At 38.6% G+C, this 25641-nt stretch overlaps 2 protein-coding genes across 32 annotated transcripts in view; one reads left to right on the forward strand and one right to left on the reverse strand.

The window, feature by feature from the left end:
- Positions 1 to 11708, reverse strand: part of LOC117476402 (probable serine/threonine-protein kinase kinX) — a 33228-nt gene extending 21520 nt beyond the window's left edge. For 15 of the 29 annotated variants that reach the window (XM_034122908.1, XM_034122933.1, XM_034122912.1 and 12 more), the window contains exons 1-2: positions 11570 to 11708; positions 10653 to 11306 (exon numbers count right to left, since the gene is read on the reverse strand). In XM_034122908.1, coding sequence (XP_033978799.1) covers positions 10653 to 11306; positions 11570 to 11653 — 738 coding nt within the window. In that variant the 5' untranslated portion in view covers positions 11654 to 11708. The remainder of the gene's footprint in view (positions 1 to 10652; positions 11307 to 11569) is intronic. The other 14 variants (XM_034122925.1, XM_034122929.1, XM_034122927.1 and 11 more) reach the window with 14 other exon arrangements.
- Positions 647 to 25011, forward strand: LOC117476419 (U-actitoxin-Avd3h-like). Of its 3 annotated transcripts, none has more exons than XM_034122958.1 (4): positions 647 to 794; positions 1015 to 1078; positions 1259 to 1429; positions 24870 to 25011. In XM_034122958.1, the coding sequence occupies exons 1-4, from the start codon at positions 705 to 707 to the stop codon at positions 24899 to 24901; spliced, it is 357 nt and encodes a 118-aa protein (XP_033978849.1). In that variant the 5' UTR covers positions 647 to 704; the 3' UTR covers positions 24902 to 25011. The 3 variants fall into 3 exon arrangements, with proteins under 3 accessions (XP_033978849.1, XP_033978850.1, XP_033978848.1); XM_034122959.1 differs by lacking the exon at positions 24870 to 25011 and adding an exon at positions 3146 to 3207 and having other exon boundaries at positions 1259 to 1447; XM_034122957.1 differs by lacking the exons at positions 647 to 794; positions 1015 to 1078; positions 1259 to 1429 and adding exons at positions 23956 to 24228; positions 24449 to 24551 and having other exon boundaries at positions 24699 to 25011.
- The last annotated feature ends 630 nt before the right edge of the window (positions 25012 to 25641 follow it).

The following is a 25641-nucleotide window of genomic DNA, read 5'->3' on the forward strand; positions in this document are numbered from 1 at the left end:
AATTAAGGAGATTTACTTCATGTCAGAAGATATTCCATTGGGGCTTTACCAATTTAAGTTTTAGGAGAATTCATTACCTCCACCCTTAAGTAATTTTACAGGATATTCAGCCATATTAATTTGAGTTAATCCTATAAACAAAAAAACATACACAAAACATATTAGTAAGCACATTTTTTTAATTGTGATTTGTTTTAATACAAGTTTACATGTTCTTAGTGCAGAAACATTCTTCATCTCACTTGCTTCCAGTTGGTCCGACTCAAAAAGGACTTTAACAGTCCAGACATATTGCCGTTAGTTACGCTAGCTAGCTAGCTCACAGCAGATCTGCTAAAATATCAGAAAGAATAATGCGATCAAATTGTTAAAATAAGCCAATAAAACGTACACTTAAGGTACGCTTCCAGTGACAGTGATAGTTGGCTAACTGGGTGGCCTCAAAAACACATTTTCCCTGAAACATTCTGTTGACATTACCAGTGAAAAACAAATGATTAGATATTTGATGTCTGAAGTCCAGTGTCAATGTGTTTAGTAGCTCAACCAGGCATCAACACAATAGGTTGATGTTTTACTCACGTATTTATTTTGCCATTAGTCATTGGTCAATGCACTGCCTGGGCTGAAATAAGGAGTATAAGAATACAAGGGGGCTATATTTCCATCAATTCTAGAAGAGACAGCTGGACATAAAGACAGACATGAACGAGAAAAAAACGATTGTGTTTTCTGTGCTACTGCTGCTGCTGGGGTGCACGTGGACCATCCAGGCAGACGTTGATGAGGATGAGGTGACTGGCTGACCTCTTACTAAACATTATGTTGGTTACATGTACACTGCTGTGGAATATTGTATGGCTGTTGGTTCTTTATATTAATGATCTGCTGTGCAAACATTTAGAACGTGTTTTACCCTTATCTTGAAACATGTTTAATTGAATGTTTAGTGGAATATTTGTATAAAAGTTTTCAAATGTCTTGTCTGACTGTCTGTCTTTGGCTCGGAAACAGGTGGAGAAACCTGTGAATCCGACTGTGGATCCTGCAAACGTGGAAGACTTCAATCCCTTTTCAAGTATGCCCAATATAACCTTGTTCAATGCAATAGGTAATAGATTCGTTTACTTACCCCGGTACACTTGATGTGCAGTGAGGCTAACTGAGTGCTGTATGGTAGTACATTAGAGATCCTGAATCTGATGTTAAAGTACTAACTAATGTTGTCTTCCCCTTCCTGTTCTCTTTCTCCCTGCAGAGGACTGTAAAAAAGCACCAGAAGCAGGTCCTTGTAGGGCACACATGGAAAGGTACTTCTACAACCCCTCCTCAATGACCTGTGAGATCTTCATCTATGGAGGGTGTCTGGGCAACCTGAACAACTTTGAAGATAAGGCAAAGTGTATGGAGAGCTGTCACACTGCAGAAGGTGAGGATGACACAAAAAATGGTAATAGATTAGTTTACTTACCCCGGTACACTTGATGTGCAGTGAGGCTAACTGAGTGCTGTATGGTAGTACATTAGAAATCCTGAATCTGATGTTAAAGTACTAACTAATGTTGTCTTCCCCTTCCTGTTCTCTCTCTCCCTGCAGAGGACTGTAAAAAAGCACCAGAAGCAGGTCCTTGTGAGGCATACATGAAAAGGTACTTCTACAACCCCTCCTCAATGACCTGTGAGATCTTCTTCTATGGCGGGTGTGGGGGCAACCTGAACAACTTTGAAGATAAGGCAACGTGTATGGAGAGCTGTCACACTGCAGAAGGTGAGGATGACACAAAAAATGGTAATAGATTAGTTGACTTACCCCGGTACACTTGATGTGCAGTGAGGCTAACTGAGTGCTGTATGGTAGATTAGAGATCCTGAATCTGATGTTAAAGTACTAACTAATGTTGTCTTCCCCTTCCTGTTCTCTCTCTCCCTGCAGAGGACTGTAAAAAAGCACCAGAAGCAGGTCTTTGTCAGCCATACGTAATCATTGAAAGGTACTTTCTTCTTCTATGGCGGGTGTGGGGGCAACCTGAACAACTTTGAAGATAAGGCAAAGTGTACACAGGAAATATTGGTGAGTATTTTTTCCAGAGTAATTACTATTTTGCTCTGAAATAGTGATATTTAATCATTTTGGAGTGTATTTATTACTCATAGCTTCTAGAGTGCGATAAAAAATGCAGAGTCAATTCTATTGGAGTTAAACCATGACCACGCTGTAACGGAGGTGATCTCTGGGGCCATAGATCTCGGTCTCCGTTACGGATTATATAGCTTCATTATTGGCGAAGTATATTCATTTGTTCCACGCTAAAACATTGCACAGGAAGCATGTGATTATATGTCATTTATGCATATATTAGTCACGATCTGTCTATGTTTTAGTTTGTCTGTCTCTGTTTCCTGTTTTAGTTTGAAAAGTGTTCCCCCTCCCGTCTTGTCTGTTGCTGGTGATTGTGTTCACCTGGTGCCCTGTGTTTTTCCTCCCTCCTCACCTGTGTCTTGTTGGTTTGATTAGTCCTGTGTGTATTTAGGTTCTGTTTTCCTGTTAGTGTGTGTGTGTGAGGTCCTGGTGGCTGGTGACTGTGTTCACGTGAGACAGTCATATTGAGGCTGTGTATCCTGTACCACAAAGAGGAATAAATGCCCACACCGGGTTGTATTTGAACTCTCTGCCTCTGCCTCCTTGCTTGGTCGGGCCGCTCAATGGTCAGCTTCACACACACTCATGTTCCTTAAGCACTTTGGTGTATTGACCTCTTTTATTGTAAAGGTCATTATGGTTCATTTATTCTATTCTGAGTAAAATTACCTTCTATTGGGAGTAAAATTACCTTCTAGTTGGAGTGAAATTACATTCGATTGGGAGTAAAAATGACCTTCTATTATGAGTAAAATGGCAGTAGAGTTGTTTTTAATATACACTACATAGAGTAAATAACCATTAAGCAGAGTCAAATCTAAGCACATAATAGAGTAAAATGAACTCTAAAAATACAACTCTGAACAAAGAGTACATTTTACTCTATATAGGTTGGGACCAAATGTTATATTTTTAGAGTAAAATTTTCTTCAATTTGAGTCAATTTTACTCAGAGAAATTTACTGTGTATGGAGAGCTGTCACACGTCATGAGGATGACACAAAAAATGGGTCTGATTAATTGTCCCATGTTGCTTTGAAAACACACACCAATTTAGACTACAGCTGCCAAGTGTTAAACACTGTGTGAATGTTATCTGTCTCAGCTTTTGGACTGTCTGTATCACGATAATAAAGTTTAACATTTTACTTGTGCTGTTTTCTGTTTTTTAAGTATATTTATTTATTTAACCTGGATCAGTAACAGCATTAAAATGCTTTACAAAATAGTATTTAATCAGGGAACGGCCTGAATCAATAAACATAATTGGCATTGCTATAAAGAACCAGTGTGGCAGCCTATCAAAAAACCATTTAAAAAAAAATGGTCAAGAATGGTCCTGCTTCATGAAACAAACCAAACAACAAATGTGTCCTTCACAAGTAGGGCTTCATATGTTTAAACACATGAATAAACATCAATGTCAAAAAAGTCAAACGTGAAAAAGTGAGTAACGGTAAACTTTCCTCAATTGTGTGTGTGATGAGTGGAAGCAGGAAGCAACGTGTTCTTAATTGTAGCTGAAATAAAACATAAAACATGAAACTTTACAAGACTTTTACTGACAGTAAATAATGTAAACATAAAATATTTATGTGAAAATCCTCAAATATCAGAATATATAAAACACATACAGTATGAGAACATGTTATATACTACTTGATCTGATTACTGGGACACAACACGCACATCAAACATTAGGAGTAACAAGTCTTTCAAAAAGTCCTTTCTGTGATATAGGGCTATATAAATACAAATAACTTGACTTGACTGTACCATACCGTCTATTTGCCTGTCTGAAATAAGGAGCTGGAAAATCATTTTAGATTTGTTCAAGAAGCAAAGAAGCACTACCTCAGCAGATAACAGTATAACAAACAAGAAACAACTAACAGAGTCATCCATTGTTTTTATTGGTGGTCTGCTGTAATATAACTTCCACTGTTGGGGAGAAACTGATAATATGGAACGGTGTAATGTGATTAAATTACCATATGAAATTGTTTGTGATCAATACAGTTATTGTATATATAATATAATATATGTCTCTATGGCAGCGGTTTTCAAAGTGTGAGGCGCGCCTCCCCTGGGGGGCGCCAGAGAGCTTCAGGGGAGGCGCAGCGTGAGAAAAAAATAAAGAGAAACAATGAAATCTAGCTCGTTAACTTCAGCTAACTTTATGCGAGCGGCAACATGGATCGATTTTTAGTGAAGTTACCTAAAGTGAGAGAGGAGACAGCGTCTGGCCACCCCAGTTGGCAGCTTTGTTTTGAAATAAAAGTTGTGGCTCATCGGACATTTATCAGAGAAAATCCCTGATGTCCGAGTGCAAGTGAATGCAGCACAAGACGCGAGCCTTGTAACCCTGGCGCGAGCGAGGAAATGTGATTGGCGGCGATTTCATTTGAACGGGCGGCAGAAAACGAGAAGCATTCGGACCCAAGTACACGGAAGGAATAAGGTATTTGCGGTCTACAATGACAGAGAAGAGACTGTCAAGTTTGGCTGTGCTCAGCATTGAATCAAAACGCACTAAAGCTTTGGATGTTAATACGTTTGTGAGGCGTTTTGCTGAACAAGATGGTAATCGCCGCATTCAGCTGTAATAGGCATGCCAACTTGATGCTCTGCTCACGGATTGATTGATTGATTGAAAAGTTTATTAACAGCTTGTATATTGGGTACAGTACAGTACAGCTCAAAACATACAATTGTTAAGGGGATGCAGACCAGAGAAAGACTTTCGTCTTGTTTACATCAGGGTCCCCCATTTCCAATTCATCATATCATTTAAGACATATAAGACATATATGACATACAGATGGCTTATTTACAATTTACATACAGGTGGTTTTTTACATACAGATGGATTATTTACAATTTTCATTTTAGATTTCGTTCTAATACATCCTAACCGGACATTTAAGACATACCAAGTCTACAGATATACAGTTAGTAACAGAGTCTAAAATGCGAGTATATACATAGATGGGGGGGGGAAGCTGTCCATTGTACGACAGGTTGAGATTTGTACCATTACCGGGGCCAGTTTTGCAATGCTTTCCCCCGAAGGTGCTCTTTAAGAGAGGTTTTGAAGGTAAGTATAGTTTTACTTTCCTTTACAGTTGTGGGAAGAGCGTTCCACCTTGATGTGGCATAATTGCGAAACGTGTATTCCCCTTTTTTTGTGCCAAATCTGGGTTTTACATGATTTGTGGAGCTCCCTCTGGTGTTATGATCATGGTATTCCTTGACCTTTGGGAAGAATTTTGACATGTACATGGGTACCATAGAGGTGTAGTGGATCTTGTAGACCAGGCCCATTGCAAGTAGCTGTACTCTGTCGTCTATTCTAAGCCATCCTAGGTTGTCAAAGTGGGCAGAGGTGAGGTGGGTTCTAGATGAAAGGTCAAGCAGTAGTCTGACCAGTTTATTTTGCGATGTTTGAAGTTTTGTTTTTAGCGCCTTGGAGGTGCTATGGTACCATGACGTGCAAGCATAGTCATAGTACCCTTGAATGAGTGCTCCTGCCAGAGTTTTCAGGGTGTTTTTGTTTACCAGAGAGGAGATCCGGTATAGGAATCTAGTTCTTTGATTGACTTTTTTTATTACATTGGATGCCATTTTGTCACAGGAGAGGTTTGCCTCAAGAATAGATCCTAGGTATGTAATTTCCTTCTTACTTGTGACAATAATGTCACCCACTGCAACTGAGAAGTCGTCGGATTTGCTGAGATTATGTTTCGAACCGAAGAGAATGGACTCTGTTTTACCCAGGTGTAATGATAATTTATTATCGGCGAGCCAGGATGACTCGAGCATTAAAAACTGTTAAGATGATGACCTTACGTGTGTACATATATTTTTTTCTTTGTGGGGGTCTGCCCTGAGAAAGTCAAATAAGATGGTGTGTAAAACTACACTGCCCAGACAAAAATAAGTAACCACTTTGATTTAACTAGGCCAGTAGGTAAGGGCATTCCACTGGATAATAATACCCCTGCATTATAGCAACAACAATAATAATAATAATAATAGCAATAATAATTGGGAGGGGGGGCGCGGCTGTTCTTATATTCTCTGAGGGGAGGCTCACCTTCCCACACTTTGAAAACCCCTGCTCTATGGTAACCCTTTGGAAGTTCTTGCTCTACTCTCTTGCTTGTTTTCAGCGGAAGCTGTCTTTGCAGGCTGAGAGTGCACTATACTGCCATCCTCTGGTCAAGGGAAATATTTGGGCTTTTTTCACAAAACCTACAAAATTAAACATTTGAAATGGTTAGTTTATGATTTAGTTTTCAAAAGAGAAGGATCAAAGAAAAGTCCACAAAAACATAGGCCTCCCGATTTGTGTATCACAACTCTTTCTTCTTTTTTTTGCAAAAGAAAGGCTGGCTAAATGTACATCTTGAAGGACTTAATTCAAATAACAAAATAATATTAATGGATTACATTTTTGAGAAAAAAAACAAACGTTTGTGATGTGTCTTTTACAAATTGATGGTAAAAATAATTAAAAGATGAAATATTCCCCCCACCCGTAGCCCCTTTTACTTTTTTAAAGGATCTGAGAACTTCTTTCACCACTGGTGTACAGAAGCCTATTATTTGGGGTGAAAACTGGTGAACCAGTAAACAACTGGCCACAGAGCTAACTCTTCCCTTTTGATTTATTTATTAAAAAATACTACGTATTATTTCAAATACGCATATTCTAATGTGCTGTATACTTTAAGAATTCTCCATAAACCAGCATATTGGCCTTATTGAGAATATCCAAACATACATTTGCTGTTTACACAAATTGTATCCAATTCAGAATAGTCATGTTCTGAATAATAGTCGAATAGAGAAAAGAAGTTAAAAGCATGCATTTTATTTTAGTACGTTGCGGTTGATTGATAACTGTCAATGAGAATTTTAATCAGCATCCAATTGATTTGACGTGAATGTCTCCGACTCACTATCATGATGATGAAACCGAAACAGCTGTCAAAGGATGCTACCCATGCTTAGCACAGCAAAGCAAGGCAAGGCAACTTTATTTATAAAGAACATTTCACAACAAGGCAGAGTAATGTAGGAATGAGTCCTAACACCCGTAAAGGAGTAAGCATTTTAGCACTTTGGGTTCCCTTGTCTTGAGTGTTTTCAAATGGGTTTTTGGTTGGAGGCCTAAAAAAAGGTCATTGGTTAAGACAAGCCCAAGACGAATTAAACATTTAATTCTCCAACAAATTCGAAATACCCCACTTGTCAATAACTGTATATTCTATGTGTCATAAAAAAGGTGTCTAAAAATAAAAGTAATGTCATTTGGGATTGGAATGTAGAGGAACATTCTATGGTATGGATCTAGTACTATAATATAATTCTAAGGTTCTGCTGTGAACATGATAGGGAAAGAATTCAGCCCAGGTTCACATTACTGCAGGAGTTGAACAGAGTTGACACACCTTAAACACAAATATCTAGAACGAGTTAAGATAACTCCATATAAGTGGACACTGTTGGAGAATTGAGAATGAAAGATCAGGAGGCTGAAAACATTGATGGCTGCTGCCAGTCAGCCACATTTGTGAAACCAGAAACCCCCAATAAGGTCTCAAGAAGATCCGAGGACGCTCTAGTTTTGATTGCAACAACTAAAGCTCTCCAGAAATGTATAAGGAAAGAGTTAACTCAAATGACAGAACCTTTTCTAAATGATGTGACAGACTCTATGTGTGAGCTGCTGCAATATCAAATCTCCCTGAAAAGTAAAATACTTTCAGATGAAATTGCCAATGTACTTGTTGAAGATGTTACAAGTCTGGAAGAGAAAGCTGCTGCAAGCACCAGACCAACATCCAAAAAGACAAGCGAAAACAGAGAGAAACTGTTCTTGAACGGAGTGGCATACAAGACAAAGACTTTCTTTGCCACGTGGTTTGCAAAACTGGCAATACATCAAATCGCGGCACAATATAAGGCTCAATTGTTCCCCGAATACCAAGTGAGAAGCAAGGATTCAATGCAATCCTTCCTTGCTGAGGTTGATTCTCTCCTTCTGACAGAAGATGGTACTAAACAACAAGAGGGAAATGAGCTTGTGTTTCGCAGATTGCAGGATATTTCCAACAGCAAAGTCTTGAGAAAAGAACTCATCGATCTTCTCTACAATTACTGCACAGAGGGGATGATTACTGACATTGTTCCAGGAGTAACGAGGATTTTAGTACACCCACCACGTGATACTATGTCCCGTGAAATACATGGAAAACTGTTGCACTTCAAGGTACAGATGTGGCTGTGGTTGAATACACAGGCTGCCATCCACATTGACAGGGTCACACTGGCTATAAAAGACACCATGTCAGTATTACAAACACCCAGAATCGTAGTATCTGAGAAGACAGGTGCCGGATCGGTGCAGGATGCAGCAGCACATGCAGAGAACCACAAAAAGTCTGTCGGGAAACTTGTGGAGAATCTGGTTTCCCGCACCTTCAGAAAAGCAAAGATCTACAGCGATTTTGGAAACGCAGAGACCACCACTGAGCTCCTGTTAAAAAAGATATGGGCTGCAGTGGAAGGAACAGATTTCAAAATCACCTCTGACACTTTTATACACCACGACAAGGCCGTTCACAAGGACCTGTGCAAGAAGTGGGGCAGTGCAGAGATAGTGCTGGTTGCATTGTGTCTAGAAAGACCAGATGTGGTAGACTATATTGTCTCCACTTTCAAAAACCACCTGATGAAACCACCAAAGAAGGGAAGCACCATCTCCAGGTTTTGCTCTTCAGTGGCCAAAGACTTCTCCAAGAACTGCACTCCAGATTTCAGATCTCAGGGGAGAATTTTCTTTTGAAAAGCAGGACGGAGACCAGTGGCCTAAATGTTTGCCACCTTATTGTGTGAATTGATTCTACTAATGTTCAATACAATTGTTGAAATGTATATTCCTGCTTATCTCTCTTATGCCTTTTCAGAGCTGTAAATAAATTAAGCTAAAGTATTTCTCAAAGGTTTTGTGTTGGAAAACAGAACCATCTGTATATTGAGAATTGCAGCAGTACATTTGTATTTAACTAATACCTGTTATAATATTAAAGTAACAGTCATCACTCATATGTTAGTGTTCAGGTAGTAAAGCTAAGGTATGATTGTAAAACTTGATTGGATCACTCAATTCCTTTTGACCTAACCAATATCTGAGTCCTTTTCATCCAATATTATGATTTCATTGCGAAAATGCAATCAAAAAATAACAATCAAACAGAAAATATGTTTGAAAAGTTATAATAGGACAGTTTTAGATGACATTTTCAATAAAAATAGTTCTACATTGACATATTTCTAATGTCAGTGTTCATGTCTCCTATTCACAGTGAGCATCTTGCAGTTAAAGTAAAATAATACAAAATATTAAAAGTGCTATAGCATGGGCATATATATATTAGGTTGTGTATAATTGTTTACAATGAGTACTTTTGATTTTCATAGATCAAGTATGTTATTTAACATTGTATAAAACAAACAACACCTTACAGTATATTGAATTAAGGAGATGTAATTATTGTAAGAAGATATTCTTCCATTGGGGCTTTACCAATTTAAGTTTTAGGAGATTTCATTACCTCCACCCTTAAGTTTTTACTGGATATTCAGCCATATTAATTTGAGTTATAAACAAAAAAACATACACAAAACATATTAGTAAGCACATGTTTTTAATTGTGATTTGTTTTAATACAAGTTTACATGTTCTGAGTGCAGAAGCGTTCTTCATCTCACTTGCTTCCAGTTGGTCCGACTCAAAAAGGACTTTAACAGTCCAGACATATTGCCGTTGGGAGCTCTGCTGTGAAAAGGAAAAAATATATTAAGCATATTTTGTTATCTACAAATATCTGGGGGACCATATTAAACATTATGGCAGCCCTGCTATGCATCTTTAAGCTTCACAGTACATCTTTATTTTATGATAATAATTAAATATGTGATAATGTGCAACATTTCTGGGCACCTCTTCAAAAACCTTGAGAGAAAACAACAATTTAAAAAATGATGTACAATGTATTCAGATATGTTTTGTATCTCACTCCTCACCTTCAGGGTGACAGCTATCCATACACTCTGCGTCATTTATAAACTTGTTCAGGTTTCCTCCACACCCTCCATAGATGAAGATCTCGCAGTTCATTGAGGAGGAGTTGTAGAAGTATCTTTCAATGTGTGCCAAACATGTCGGTCCGGGTCCACCGATCGCTGGGTCTTTCTGACAGTCCTCTAAAAGAAGAGAGAGATGCAGGAAGTAGCACAGAAAGAGGAAGACACATATTAGTAAGGACTTGACTCTAACATCAGTATCATGATCTCTCTTCCATTTAGTACACATTTTCATTGCTCACTGCAACAAATACAATGGTATACAGATAAACAATTGAGTTGATCTCTTACCTGCAGCATTGAACGGAGGCAGAGTTGCGTTAAGGCCCTCCATAGTAGCATTATGCTCCACATGAACCTCCACAGTAGCATTATGCTCCACAGGAACCTCCACAGTAGCATTATGCTCCACAGGAACCTCCACAGTAGCATTATGCTCCACAGGAACCTCCACAGTAGCATTATGCTCCACAGGAACCTCCACAGTAGCATTATTCTCCACAGGCAACTTCATAATAGCAATAATCTCCATATGAACCTCAGCAGCATAACTCTCCACAGTACGGAACGGAGGCAGAGTTGCGTTAAGGCCCTCCACAGTAGCATTATGCTCCACAGGAACCTCCACAGTAGCATTATGCTCCACAGGAACCTCCACAGTAGCATTATGCTCCACAGGAACCTCCACAGTAGCATTATGCTCCACAGGAACCTCCACAGTAGCATTATGCTCCACAGGAACCTCCACAGTAGCATTATTCTCCACAGGAACCTCCACAGTAGCATTATTCTCCACAGGCAACTTCATAATAGCAATAATCTCCATATGAACCTCAGCAGCATAACTCTCCACAGTACGGAACGGAGGCAGAGTTGCGTTAAGGCCCTCCACAGTAGCATTATGCTCCACAGGAACCTCCACAGTAGCATTATGCTCCACAGGAACCTCCACAGTAGCATTATGCTCCACAGGAACCTCCACAGTAGCAAGAGGCTGCACAGGAACATCCACCTGCATCACAGCCACAGACAGACTTAGCCAGACAAGACATTTCAAAACTCGTATAGATGAAAAACATAACATTCAGTGGAACCTGCTTTAAGATAGCCTCAAACTCGTTCTCCAATTTGGTTAGCAGCATCACAAATATGTTATTTCACTGATGCTATGTATCAACATAAAACAAAAAAGCCAAACCTCAAGGGACAGTTAAAAAAGAAAAGAAAGAATGATTGAAAATCCTCTATGGACAGATGTTAAGTTAAGCCACTCACCTGATCCATATCAACAGGGACAGCCTGGAGGGTCCAGGTCCATCCCAGCAGCAGCACAGAAACCAGAATCATTGCTTTCTCCATCTTAACAATATGTTGTGTTAGCCTGTGTGTAAAATGTCTGAATCAAAGGCAATACATCTATCTTGTTGCCTCTCTGTTTCTTATACCCCCATTTCCACCCAAATAAGGCATTGACGTGTAACTTGTTTGTTTTGTGGTTCCCCCGCATGTCCTTACGTTATTCCTTCAGCAAAGATAAGTTCTGCCCAACCTTTGACTTGGCTGTACACATAACCAGGGGTTAAATTGGGCCAGGGTTCTCTGACTTCATCACCCTCGCACATTTGTCATATGTTTATAAAAAACTATATATATGTTCAAACTTTTCTCGTTCTTAATATAGACTATATTTAAGGTCGATATGTGTTGACTTTAATTTAAAATAGCAGATCTGTGTGACCGGATACAGTTTTTCGGCTTAGTGAACGTGTGTCTCTGCTCCGATATGATACAGATAATGGAGCAGTTACTTAGGGCCTCACACAGTATAGCCCCCCCCCCCCCCCCCCCCCCGAACCTCCACACAGAGCCCCCCCACATATCAAATCCCAATTTAACCCCTGACATAACATTAGACTAATGAGTCAGACGAAAGAGTAGCTAATCAGTAACTCTCAGCCTCTCTGTTTCTTCTACCCCCATTTCCACCCAAATAAGGCATTGATGTGTTTGTTTTTTTTGTGGTTCCCCCGCATGTCCTTATGTTACTCCTTCAGCAAAGATAAGTTCTGCGCAACATTTGACTTGGCTGTAGATATACACATAATATTAGACTAATGAGTCAGACGAAAGAGTAGCTAATCAGTAACATGTAAATTATTGTTAATCCTGCATGATTGTGTCTTATTGTACCTCAGGGCTATCACAGTATCAGGTTTTCACTGAATATCATTGCCAAACAACTTCATGGTAACAATATCTTCACAATAGCTGTAGAAAATGTGGATAAATAAACAGCTCTAAGTTGAATGAGTAAACATTATATGGAAGTTATTCCAAAGAACCCTGTTGTTAAGAGTGAGATACGGTGGCCGACTCGTGCAAACGCGCTAAAAAACGGCCCAAATCACTTCCATTAGGAGAAACCTGCTGCAATTTAAAAACTATGTAAATGTAAAAAAACACAAATGACCAAAATACATCCAAATGAGGACTTCTTCACTAACTTGACAACACGTGTAGTATTAAGAAGACATTTTCAATTACAAAAAGCTGCAAATAAAAAAGAAACTGATAACACAACAGATACGGGGACACTAAAAATTGAAACACACATCTGGGACCGGAGCACTTGATGATTTAGGGCAGGGCTCTCCAACACGTCGATCGCGAGCTACCGGTAGCTCGCGGGCAGCTTTTCAGTAGCTCGCCGCTCGATTATCGATTATAGCGTAGTAAGGTTGCTTATTGATTTTTCGGCCGCGGCTGGACAACAACGTTTTTTTATTTTAGAATTTTTTCTGTCACACGAATATCAAATGGTCGGTGACGCAGAGATCAAGGAGCAGACGTGACAGCAGCACAGCGACAACACACACGGAGCAGTCTGCTTTCTCCACCAACACCAGTCCAGAACTAACAGCAGAATGACCCGCTCTGAATCAGGCCCTGCCGCTGCGGCTCAGAGACACACAGGGAGGGATTTGTGTTTTTTGAAAAACACTCGTTATCGTCATGTCAGGTTTTTGGTGGATTTAATCAAGTCTTGGATTGCAGAGTATGAATGTCCTCTTGCTATTTTCAGTTGATAAATACTTGTGTAAAGTTTGTGAAGGCAGGAGGAAAGCTTCCGCGATCACCGTCTCCTCTGTTCCTCCAAACCCCGCCCCCTCCCTGAAAATAATGAGTGACAGGCTGATAGTAACCCGATAGAAACTTTATTATTCACTTAATCACTGATTGAGATATGAAGCTAACTTAATCTCATACATTCATGGGATTTATGTAACAGTAAGACAGAGAAGGTAAGTGTGCACCCACATGCACTATTTTTGTTTTTATAATGCTGTTGTAAATACTCCTGTTGTCTGCTGTGTTCAGACTTAAGTCCTGTGTGTGATGCCACATTCAGGACATTCAGTGTCTTTTTTTTAACAGAAGACCGTAGCTAGAAGCTGCAGCTAGACTGCAGAAGTATTAGTTTTTTGTTTTTGAGGATGGAACCATTTTCACACACAGATATAGGGAGGCTAGACCTATACACTTGATTTATTATGGTTTATAATTTAATGTCAAGACGAAGAAGAAGAAAAAGATGGCTGAACAACTGTTCAGTGTCAATCCTGTGGAGATCTCCAAAATAATGTTCAGCTTGAGTCTCAGCAAAACTCACAACATTTCTGGAGCCTTGTAGACACCGAAAACTATAGAACATTCACCAAGCAGCACTGAAAATGTCTGCTTTATTTGGTTCTGTTCTATATACCTTTGTGAAGCAGCTTTTTCTGACATGAATGAAATCTAAATACAGAACAAGACTGACTGATGGACATTTAAATGACTCTATTAGAGTGAACCTAAGTGGGTACACTCCAGCAGACACCTGTATGGTGGACTGCATGCAGTGCCATTCATCTCACTAACAAAAGAGTGAAATGCTTGTAAGGTGGTGATTAAGGACACTTATGTGAATGTTCAGTGATGTACTTATTATGTGGGCCATAATAATATGTGAGAAATCTTTGTTTTCTTGGACCTTGATGTGAAGTTAAGATTTTTGATAAGCTTTAGGTATTGCAATTTCACACGTGTACAAAAGTATAGCTTAATTCAACTGATGAGGGCTATGTGAATAAATGTAAGCGATGTGATGCAAGTAGCTCTTGGCCACTTTCATTTTTTCAAAGTAGCTCTCAGATGAAGAAAGGTTGGAGACCCCTGATTTAGGGGATTATAAAGTTGGCCAACTGTCAATGTTGGCAGAGAAAGTCTATTTTGTAATAAATGGAAGTGTTTTGTCATTATATCTGAAGTGAATAGGTTAGCTACGCTAGCTCACAACAGATCTGCAAAAATATCAGAAAGAATAATGCGATCAAATTGTTAAAACAAACCAATAAAACGTACACTTAAGGTACGTTTCCAGTGACGGTGATAGTTGGCTAACTGGGTGGCCTCAAAAACACATTTTCCCTGAAACATTCTGTTGACATTACCTGTCAAAAACAAATGATTAGATATTTGATGTCTGAAGTCCAGTGTCAATGTCAACCAGGCCATTACACAATAGGTTGATGTTTTACTCACAAATTTATTTTGCCATTACCCTGCTGAAAAAAACAGCATAGACCAATTGACCAGCCTGAGCAGCCAGTAGATATTAGTCTGGAATGGTTGGCTGGTTTAGAGGGGTTTTGGACACTTTAGCTGGCCAGGGTGGCTGGTTTAGCTGGTTTAGCTGGTGCACCAGCTAAACCAGCTAAACCGGCCACCAGCTAAACCAGCCATCCTGGCCAGCTAAAAAAAAACAGCATAGACCAGCATAGTATGCTGGTATGCTGGGCTGGTCACCAGCATCCATCTATCACCAGCTTATGTTGAATAATAGTATTAAATATACCATGCTGGAAGCTTACCGGGATTCCAAGTGACACATTGATACATTGTTTAAATACTGGTATGATTATTTAAACAGAGAACATAAATATATTACAAAGATTGATTGTGTCATGTATTCTGGTATCTACCAAAATAAAGACATTGTAAAGTGTTCATAACAGTATTTTTAATTTAATAAATAGCAATAAATAGCTAGTTAATGTAATAAAATACACAGTAACAATACAATAATTATACAAATAACAACCAACCTGCAAATCAACCTATACATAAAAAAAAATATATATGATCTAAAACAGGTGCATTTGATTTAAAAAAAAAGTAATAAATAGAATTCAATATTTAAATGGTAACAAAAACAGTAACACTATGTATGATAAGAAAAAGGCAACAAAGAAAGTGTTTTTTGTTTTTCCTTGTTCATGTCCATAATGTTTCCCGTTGTGTAGCGTCCAGCCTTTCCCAATCTGGCCTGCATTTCTGTCTGTTGAAGCCAATCCTTGAAGCAAAGTGAAAAGAAATGTACAGATATAAGTACACTGTAAAAAGAAAACTTGACATTTACGTTAACATTTGGGCTGCTGTGGTTGCCAGAACTTGACCGTTAAATTATGGTAAAATACATTACAAATTACAGTTGGTTGGCATAGACGTTACAGTCAACAATTGCTTATGGTGAATTACAATGGCAAAAACCAATAGAGCTAGTGTACACGGTGCAGCTGTATTATCTGGGAAATAGAAGAATCGGATCAGGATTCGGTATTGGCAGACAATCAATATCAAATTAATCGGATCATTATTAGCATCAGCATTTGATCACCTTTGTCGACTTGCAGCCTAAATACAAAGATAACTCCACTCCTCTCCTACCACTCTTACCTCTAATAAGCCTTGGTAGAACTAGTGTCCGAGTCATGGGGTCCAGAACTGACTGAAGACATGTGGAACAGAGTCATGGGGTCCAGAACTGACTGAAGACATGTGGAACAGAGTCATGGGGTCCAGAACTGACTGAAGACATGTGGAACAGAGTACAGGCATGGTTCGATGTACAGGAAACTGGAACTTTGAACAGGTGTTTTCATCTTTTCTGCCCGAAGATTCACAAGTTCTTGATCAGGTGTTTGATGTGGGCTGGCATGATCCTTTCTGCAGCGATAAATAAAGAAAACAAAGAAAACATTTTTAATAATAGTAATGATGGTAACAACACTAATATTAGTATAACTATTTATATAGCACTTACACAATTACAAAGTGATTCTCACAACAAAAATAAAGAACAAAACAATACCAACAATAAAAAAACAAATTATTATAGGAATGTTAAGAGACAAAGAAATTATAAACATTCTAAGAGCCCTTAGAATGGGCTACGAGCCCATATGTAGGTGCTGTCTTCCTTGATCTCAGGAAGGCATTTGACACAGTTGACCACCAAGTGCTACTTACAAAGATGACTTATTTCAATTTTTCTGCAGTTTCTATACATTGGCTAAAGTCCTACTTATCGAACAGAAAACAGTGTGTTCTGGTCAACGGTGCACAATCGCCCTACCTTATAAACCCTGTTGGGGTTCCACAAGGTTCCATTCTTGGACCGTTACTTTTTTCACTGTACATTAATGACTTGCCTAATGTATGTCCTGAGTTGAATGTGCAAATGTATGCCGATGATGCGGTCATCTTTATACACGGGAAAAACACTGAAATGATCTCATCTTGTCTCTCTAATGCATTGGACAAGGTTCAACACTGGCTGAACAACATTTGCTTACAGTTAAACGTAACTTGCAACATTTTACAAACAACAAATCAGACCCTTCTTAACTGTCAATGCTGCAAAGTCATACCTCCACTGTATGATTCTATCCCACATTGAATACTGTTTTACAAACTGGTCGTTTGCTTGTGCCACAAACCTGAAACCAATAGAACAGCTGTACAAGAGAGCTATCAAGGTGTTTGACATAAAGCCTTATTCATATCACCACTGTACCATCCTTGATAAACACAATTTCTTGAGCTTTGACAATTTTAAGTCTTTTAAAAGTATGTGCTTTTTTTATAAATGTTTACATGGACTGGCCCCCCTCCCTTAGGGGAATGCATCCACAAAAAACACACTGGACGCTGCACTAGGTCAGAAACCAGAGGAGACTGTGAGGTCCACCGTAGACGGACCACTTTTGGACAAAATGTCCTTTCCATTAAAGGCAGCTCATTGTGGAATAGCCTCCCAACTGAGATACGGGATTGTCCCACTCTCAATAGTTTTAAAGGTCAACTCAAAGAATGGTTGAGAAACAAACAGACGTGTAATCCCCGCTAAATGCACTTTAATACTGGGGTTTCTCCTCTTGCACTTTATGTATCTCTTTTATCTTCTCTTGCACTTTATATGTCGTTGCTGCTATATTGTATTACCATGTCATAAATACTTGTGTGTGCTGCTCTTGCTCTTTTGCACTTTTTGCATATCATGTATTTGTCTTTGCTATGTGTATAATTGTCATGTTCTTAAATGTTTTATGTGAGGGACTGCGGATGGAAATTAGCTCCAAGCTAAAATCCGGCATATTTACACTATTTACATTTTCTTGTTTTAAGTGTTCATTAATGTGCATTGTCCCTGCTAAATAAACGATAACAAAAAAAAAGAGACCGACTACAAAAGGTAGACTCAATGGCTCTTGATGACATCAATGAGCAGTCCCAATAGATGCTGTTGTATAAAAAGAAATAGAATAGGTCCAGATTTCTTCTATTTTGTGTTGGATGATTTGTTTTATTGATTGCTGATGGATGTTAAGATGTGTTTTACAATTAGAGCTAGGGAAGTAACAATAGCCTCCTAACAAACGTAAGGTTAAGTTAACATTAACGTAACGTTGTAAGAAAGCAAAACGAACCTTCAAGAAAGCTTTTACTCTCAGATTGGGTGAAATTGTGCAGTGTTGACTTTTAGCGCTTTTCCCAGTAGACAGAGCTGTCAGAGCGGTTCTATGCTGGTTTAGCTGGCCAGGCTGGTCTTGAACCAGCATGACAAGCCTGGCAAGCTTGTCCAGCCTGGTAAACCAACTAAACCAGCCTAACACCAGCTAAAACCAGCAACCATCTTAAGCTGGTCTAAGCAGGGTAGTCATTGGTCAATGCACTGCCTGGGCTGAAAAAAGGAGTATAAGAATACAAGGGGGCTATATTTCCATCAATTCTAGAAGAGACAGCTGGACATAAAGACAGACATGATGGAGAAAAAAACGATTGTGTTTTCTGTGCTACTGCTGCTGCTGGGGTGCACGTGGACCATCCAGGCAGACGTTGATGAGGATGAGGTGACTGGCTGACCTCTTACTAAACATTATGTTGGTTACATGTACATTGCTGTGGAATATTGTATGGCTGTTGGTTCTTTATATTAATGATCTGCTGTGCAAACATTTAGAACGTGTTTTACCCTTATCTTGAAACATGTTTAATTGAATGTTTAGTGGAATATTTGTATAAAAGTTTTCAAATGTCTTGTCTGACTGTCTGTCTTTGGCTCGGAAACAGGTGGAGAAACCTGTGAATCCGACTGTGGATCCTGCAAACGTGGAAGACTTCAATCCCTTTTCAAGTATGCCCAATATAACCTTGTTCAATGCAAAAGGTAAGAGATGAGTTTACTTACCCCGGTACACTTGATGTGCAGTGATGCTAACTGAGTGCTTGATGGTAGATTAGTGATCCTGAATCTGATGTTAAAGTTCTAACTAACGTTGTCTTCCCCTTCCTATTCTCTTTCTCCCTGCAGAGGACTGTAAAAAAGCACCAGAAACAGGTCCTTGTAGGGCATACATAGAAAGGTACTTCTACAACCCCTCCTCAATGACCTGTGAGATCTTCATCTATGGCGGGTGTCTGGGCAACCTGAACAACTTTGAAGATAAGGCAAAGTGTATGGAGAGCTGTCACACTGCAGAAGGTGAGGATGACACAAAACATGGGTCTGATTAATTGTCCTATGTTGCTTTGAAAACAGACACCAATTTAGACTACAGCTGCCAAGTGTTAAACACTGTGTGAATGTTATCTGTCTCAGCTTTTGGACTGTCTGTATCACGATAATAAAGTTTAACATGTTACTTGTGCTGTTTTCTGTTTTTTAAGTATATTTATTTATTTAACCTGGATCAGTAACAGCATTACAGTAAAATACTTTACAAAATAGTATTTAATCAGGGAATGGCCTGAATCAATAAACATATTTGGCATTGCTATAAAGAACCAGTGTGGCAGCCTATCAAAAGACCATTTAAAATAAAATGGTCAAGAATGGTCCTACTTCGGGGTGTACAATGATGATATCATTGTACACCCCGTAGTACTCGTCACACTCGGCCTTGCTGTAGAACTTGTTGGCGTTGCCCTGGCAGAAGCCCTGTTTGTACTGCACGCAGAGGCCCACGGTGGAGTCGAAGGCCCAGACGTCGGCAGGCGGCACACAGCTGGAGGCAGAGCAGAGGAGAGTTCATATTGTCATGCATATCCAGGGCAAGGCCGTGGAATTCATATTACACGACTATTGAACATTTGAAGAAAAAATGTAACGTATCATTTTTAAATTATGCGTTATTTGTTAAGCTATCCTATCCACCAGCTCTTGAAAAAACAATAAAAGTGATACATACATTTCAATACAATTTGACAGATATTAAATCTACAAGCGGGCCTAACTGCCTGTTGCCAGGCAGCTGCCAAAATAAAGGAAACACAAAGATCAAGTGTCTAAATGGGGCATTTGGTGTCACTACAGCCACCAGAACAGCTTCAGTGTGACTTGGCAGAGAGTGGGCTAACTCCACTGGAAGGATGCCATCACATTCTTCTACAAGTACTTCTCTCCTTTTGTATTTGGTTGTTGGAGCTAAAAAACCTTTCAACAGGTGCTTTGACTGAATCTTGAAAATAAGGAGAGTACAAGCACTTGCAAAATGCATTGCTTGTTAAAGCGTTGATGCATGTCAATTCCTTCTCCAGAATTGAGTACAACTTGGTTTCTATCCAAATGAAACATACCGACAGACAGTGAAACAAGATTGATGATATCATTGTGCACCCCGTGGGCTCATTGTGTACAGAAAAACTAATGTTGCTAAGAAACAAATTGTAAACAAAGCTACTTACAGACATGAGTCAAAGTCAGTAACTACACAGTGGCACCACATTTATCTGTCACTATAAAAGAGATGACTTCAAATGACCTAGGACCTTTTTGTTTATAGTCAGTAAACATATTTTGTTTTAGGCATATATAATACAGTCCAAAGGAGTGAAAACATCTTATTATACATCACTTATTCTAGTTTTTGTTCCTGAATTATATTCCTACAGATACATAGATGGTAAATATAACGGGAATACTCGTGCCTTATAGCCATTGTATATTAAAGCAGGTTACCTTCTGTATACCCAGCATCCCTTTACATTTTACCTTCATGTGAGTGGGCTTGAATAATGAAAGAACTGTCTGTGTAAACTAAGTGATACATACCCACTGTTTCTGGAGTAGTGTTGTTCATTTCAGTCCAATGAAAGGTGTGCTGCTGTCCCTCTGTTGAGGAAGACACACAACACAACACTGTTAAAAAAAACACCACAATTGCTCAAACCTATTTGCTTTGTATTGCTTTTATTTGATTAGTTTGTTATGATTATTATCGTTTTCCCTTATTGTTCTATTTACTTTTATTTGGAATGTTTTTCTTGAGTTTTAAAAAATGTTTTATATGGAAAAGAAGCCTGGAAATACCATGTTTTGCTACCTTACTTGTGAGAGAAAAAACACAACATTGAATAACAATAAAGGCAGTTATGAGATTTTGTTTGCAAAGTATTTATTTATGTGCCACACAATGATATGGTAAAGAAGTTAAAGTCTGTAGGTCAAGATATGACACCCTACAAATAGCTTCATCTAATGTATTTGCTCTCAGTTTTGTTCAGCAACAACTTTCCATTGTCTTGAATTATGTCAAAGCTTTAGTTATAATCCAACCAAGAAAAGAGACAAATGTGTTATTAAAGGTAGGGTAGGTAAGTTTGAGAAACCGGCTCGAGATACACTTTTTGTTATATTCCATGGAATGCTCTTAACATCCCGATAGCAATGAATATCTTAAGTGCTTTGACAAAAAATCCATAAAAAAATGTCATCTGTGGAAGCCGTAATAGTGTAAAAAGTACGACCAATCATTTTAGCCGTCCCGGCTAAAATAACTGGATGGCCTACCTGCCTGTCAGCCTTCCATCGGGGCACAAACTTATCTCGTGCCCTCATTGGTCATGTGCGCGTTCGTGTGTGTTGGAGGAGGGGCTCTATAAGGAAGTGGCAGATTTTCTCCGGTTGTGTATTTTCAAATTCTAGCGATCTCGAGCCGCCACCGGGTTTTGCTCTTCAGTGGCCAAAGACTTCTCCAAGAACTGCACTCCAGATTTCAGATCTCAGGGGAGAATTTTCTTTTGAAAAGCAGTGCGGAGACCAGTGGCCTAAATGTTTGCCACCTTATTGTGTGAATTGATTCAACTAATGTTCAATAAAAGTGTTGACATTTATATTTCAGCTTATCTCTCTTATGTCTTTTCAGAGCTGTAAATAAACTAAGCTAAAGTATTTCTCAAAGGTATTGTGTTGGAAAACAGAACCATCTGTATATTGAGAATTGCAGCAGTACATTTGTATTTAACTAATACCTGTTATAATATTAAAGTAACAGTCATCACTCATATGTTAGTGTTCAGGTAGTAAAGCTAAGGTATGATTGTAAAACTTGGTTGGATCACTCAATTCCTTTTTACCTAACCAATATCTGAGTCCTTTTCATCCAATATTATGATTTCATTGCGAAAATGCAATCAAAAAATAACAATCAAACAGAAAATATGTATGTATTATAAAAGTTATAATAGGACAGCTTTAGATGACATTTTCAATTAAAATAGTTCTACATTGACATATTTCTAATGTCAGTGTTCATGTCTCCTATCCACAGTGAGCATCTTGCAGTTAAAGTAAAATAATACAAAATATTAAAAGTGCTATAGCATGGGCATATAGGTTGTGTATAATTGTTTACAATGAGTACTTTTGATTTTCATAGATCAAGTATGTTATTTAACATTGTATAAAACAAACAACACCTTACAGTATATTGAATTAAGGAGATGTACTTAATGTAAGAAGATATTCTTCCATTGGGGCTTTACCAATTTAAGTTTTAGTAGAATTCATTACCTCCACCCTTAAGTAATTTTACAGGATAATCAGCCATATTAATTTGAGTTAATCCTATAAACAAAAAAACATACACAAAACATATTAGTAAGCACATTTTTTAATTGTGATTTGTTTTAACCCTCCTGTTATATTCGTTTTTTGTAACAGCAATAATATTCGTGGGTCAATTTGACCCACTGAATGTTTAATTATCCAAAAATTGTCAGAAGCCCCAAAATCCACATTTTCTTTTGTACATAGTTTGTACCTTTTATTACTATCAATGAAATCAATATTTAGTGCAATTGTGTTATTCACCTCTCACAGATCATGGTTCCATTAGAATAAGTCACTCGTTTTTCACAAAACATATACATATTCTTTTTTACATTGGAAAAACCTTGATATAAAATACATTAGTTTTGCATAACATATCATTTTTTAAATTACTTTTAAAATGTTCTAACTTTTTTTCCAATTGGTTGATGTTGATAAATAGAGACGAGACACCTCTTCTGTTCAGGGTCAAATTGACCCGTTCACTTAGAATCAAGCCAAATTAGTCATAAGGATTTGTATTGAAAGTATTTGATTGTAACAGCAATTAAGAACGTGTGTGTGTGTGTGTGTGTGTGTGTGTGTGTGTGTGTGTGTGTGTGTGTGTGTGTGTGTGTTCGAGTGGGGTAGTGTGTCCCCTTCTAGCCTCCACTTTCACTGCCAGGTGCGGGGTATCTGTCTGTCTGTCTGTCTGTCTGTCTGTCTCTCTCTCTCGCTCTGTCTGTCTGTGTGTGTGTGGAAAATTACGATATATATACCGTATATCCCATTTGAGCCCTCTGACCCCTTCTAGCCTCCACTTTCACTGGTGTGTGTGTGTGTGTGTGTGTGTGTGTGTGTGTGTGTGTGTGTGTGTGTGTGTGTGTGTGTGTACGCGCATTTCTGACCCCTTTTAGCCTCCACTTTCACTGCCGGGTCAGATTGACCCGAATACCATCTCTGTGATATAGACATGTAGGGGGGGGTTCCAAATGCATGACATGAACCATTTTCATTTTACTTGTTTATTGCACTAATTAAGGTAAGGAGAAGAAGTTTCATACAAAAAAAAATACTTGAAAGTATTTTTCGTAGATTTTCAAACTTTCAAACGGGTCAATTTGACCCTGAATGTAACAGGAGGGTACAAGTTTACATGTTCTGAGTGCAGAAACATTCTTCATCTCACTTGCTTCCAGTTGGTCCGACTCAAAAAGGACTTTAACAGTCCAGACATAGTGCCGTTAGTTACGCTAGCTAGCTAGCTCACAGCAGATCTGCAAAAATATCGGAAAGAATAATGCGATCAAATTGTTAAAATAAGCCAATAAAACGTACACTTAAGGTACGCTTCCAGTGACGGTGATAGTTGGCTAACTGGGTGGCCTCAAAAACACATTTTCCCTGAAACATTCTGTTGACATTACCAGTGAAAAACAAATGGTTAGATATTTGATGTCTGAAGTCCAGTGTCAATGTGTTTAGTTGCTCAACCAGGCCATTACACAATAGGTTGATGTTTTACTCACGTCTTTATTTTGCCATTAGTCATTGGTCAATGCACTGCCTGGGCTGAAATAAGGAGAATAAGAATACAAGGGGGCTATATTTCCATCAATTCTAGAAGAGACAGCTGGACATAAAGACAGACATGAACGAGAAAAAAACGATTGTGTTTTCTGTGCTACTGCTGCTGCTGGGGTGCACGTGGACCATCCAGGCAGACGTTGATGAGGATGAGGTGACTGGCTGACCTCTTACTAAACATTATGTTGGTTACATGTACATTGCTGTGGAATATTGTATGGCTGTTGGTTCTTTATATTAATGATCTGCTGTGCAAACATTTAGAACGTGTTTTACCCTTATCTTGAAACATGTTTAATTGAATGTTTAGTGGAATATTTGTATAAAAGTTTTCAAATGTCTTGTCTGACTGTCTGTCTTTGGCTCGGAAACAGGTGGAGAAACCTGTGAATCCCGTGGCTCCTGCAAACGTGGAAGACTTCAATCTAACTCTGCTCTTTTCAAGTATGCCCGATAGAACCTTGTTCAATGCAACAGGTAAGAGATTCATTTACTTAGCCCGGTACACTTGATGTGCAGTGAGGCTAACTGAGTGCTGTATGGTAGTACATTAGAGATCCTGAATCTGATGTTAAAGTTCTAACTAACGTTGTCTTCCCCTTCCTGTTCTCTCTCTCCCTGCAGAGGACTGTAAAAAAGCACCAGAAGCAGGTGCTTGTAGGGCACACATGGAAAGGTACTTCTACAACCCCTCCACAATGACCTGTGAGATCTTCATCTATGGAGGGTGTCTGGGCAACCTGAACAACTTTGAAGATAAGGCAAAGTGTATGGAGAGCTGTCACACTGCAGAAGATGAGGATGACACAAAAAATGGGTCTGATTAATTATCCCATGTTGCTTTGAAAACACACACCAATTTAGACTACAGCTGACAAGTGTTATCTGTCTCAGCTTTTGGACTGTCTGTATCACGATATTAAAGTTTAAAATGTTACTTGTGCTGTTTTCTGTTTATTTATTTAACCTGGATCAGTAACAGCATTAAAATGCTTTACAAAATAGTATTTAATCAGGGAACGGCCTGAATCAATAAACATATTTGGCATTGCTATAAAGAACCAGTTTTTTGTCAAGAATGGTCCTGCTTCATGAAACAAACTAAACAACAAATGTGTCCTTCACAAGTAGGGCTACATATGTTTAAACACATGAATACATATCAATGTAAGGGAATCAAACATGAAAAGGTGAGTAACGGTAAACTTTCTTCAATCGTGTGTGTGATGAGTGGAAGCAGGAAGCAAGGTGTCCCTAATTGTAGCTGCAATAAAACATAAAACATGAAACTTTACAACTGTATACAGCTGCTGCTACAGACAGTAAATATTGTAACCATAAAATATAATGTGAAATTCTCAAATATCAGAATAAACACAATATACAGTATGAGAACATGTTATCTACAGCTTGATCTGATTACACCACACATCAAACATTAGGAGTAACGAGTCTTTCAAAAAGTCCTTTCCGTGATATAAGGCTATATGAATACAAATAACTTGACTTGACCGTACCATACACTCTGTCTATTCTTTTTTTGTATTTGTTCAAGAAGCAAATAAGC

Source organism: Trematomus bernacchii, unplaced genomic scaffold, assembly GCF_902827165.1.
Source record: "Trematomus bernacchii unplaced genomic scaffold, fTreBer1.1, whole genome shotgun sequence".
NCBI lineage: Eukaryota > Metazoa > Chordata > Actinopteri > Perciformes > Nototheniidae > Trematomus > Trematomus bernacchii.

Coding starts and splice junctions, on each gene's coding strand:
- LOC117476419 (XM_034122957.1), top strand. CDS start 24,139: ATGAACGAGAAAAAAACGATTGTGTTTTCTGTGCTACTGCTGCTGCTG. Junction 24,229..24,448: donor CAGACGTTGATGAGGATGAG/GTGACTGGCTGA, acceptor GCTCGGAAACAG/GTGGAGAAACCTGTGAATCC. Junction 24,552..24,698: donor AACCTTGTTCAATGCAACAG/GTAAGAGATTCA, acceptor CTCTCCCTGCAG/AGGACTGTAAAAAAGCACCA.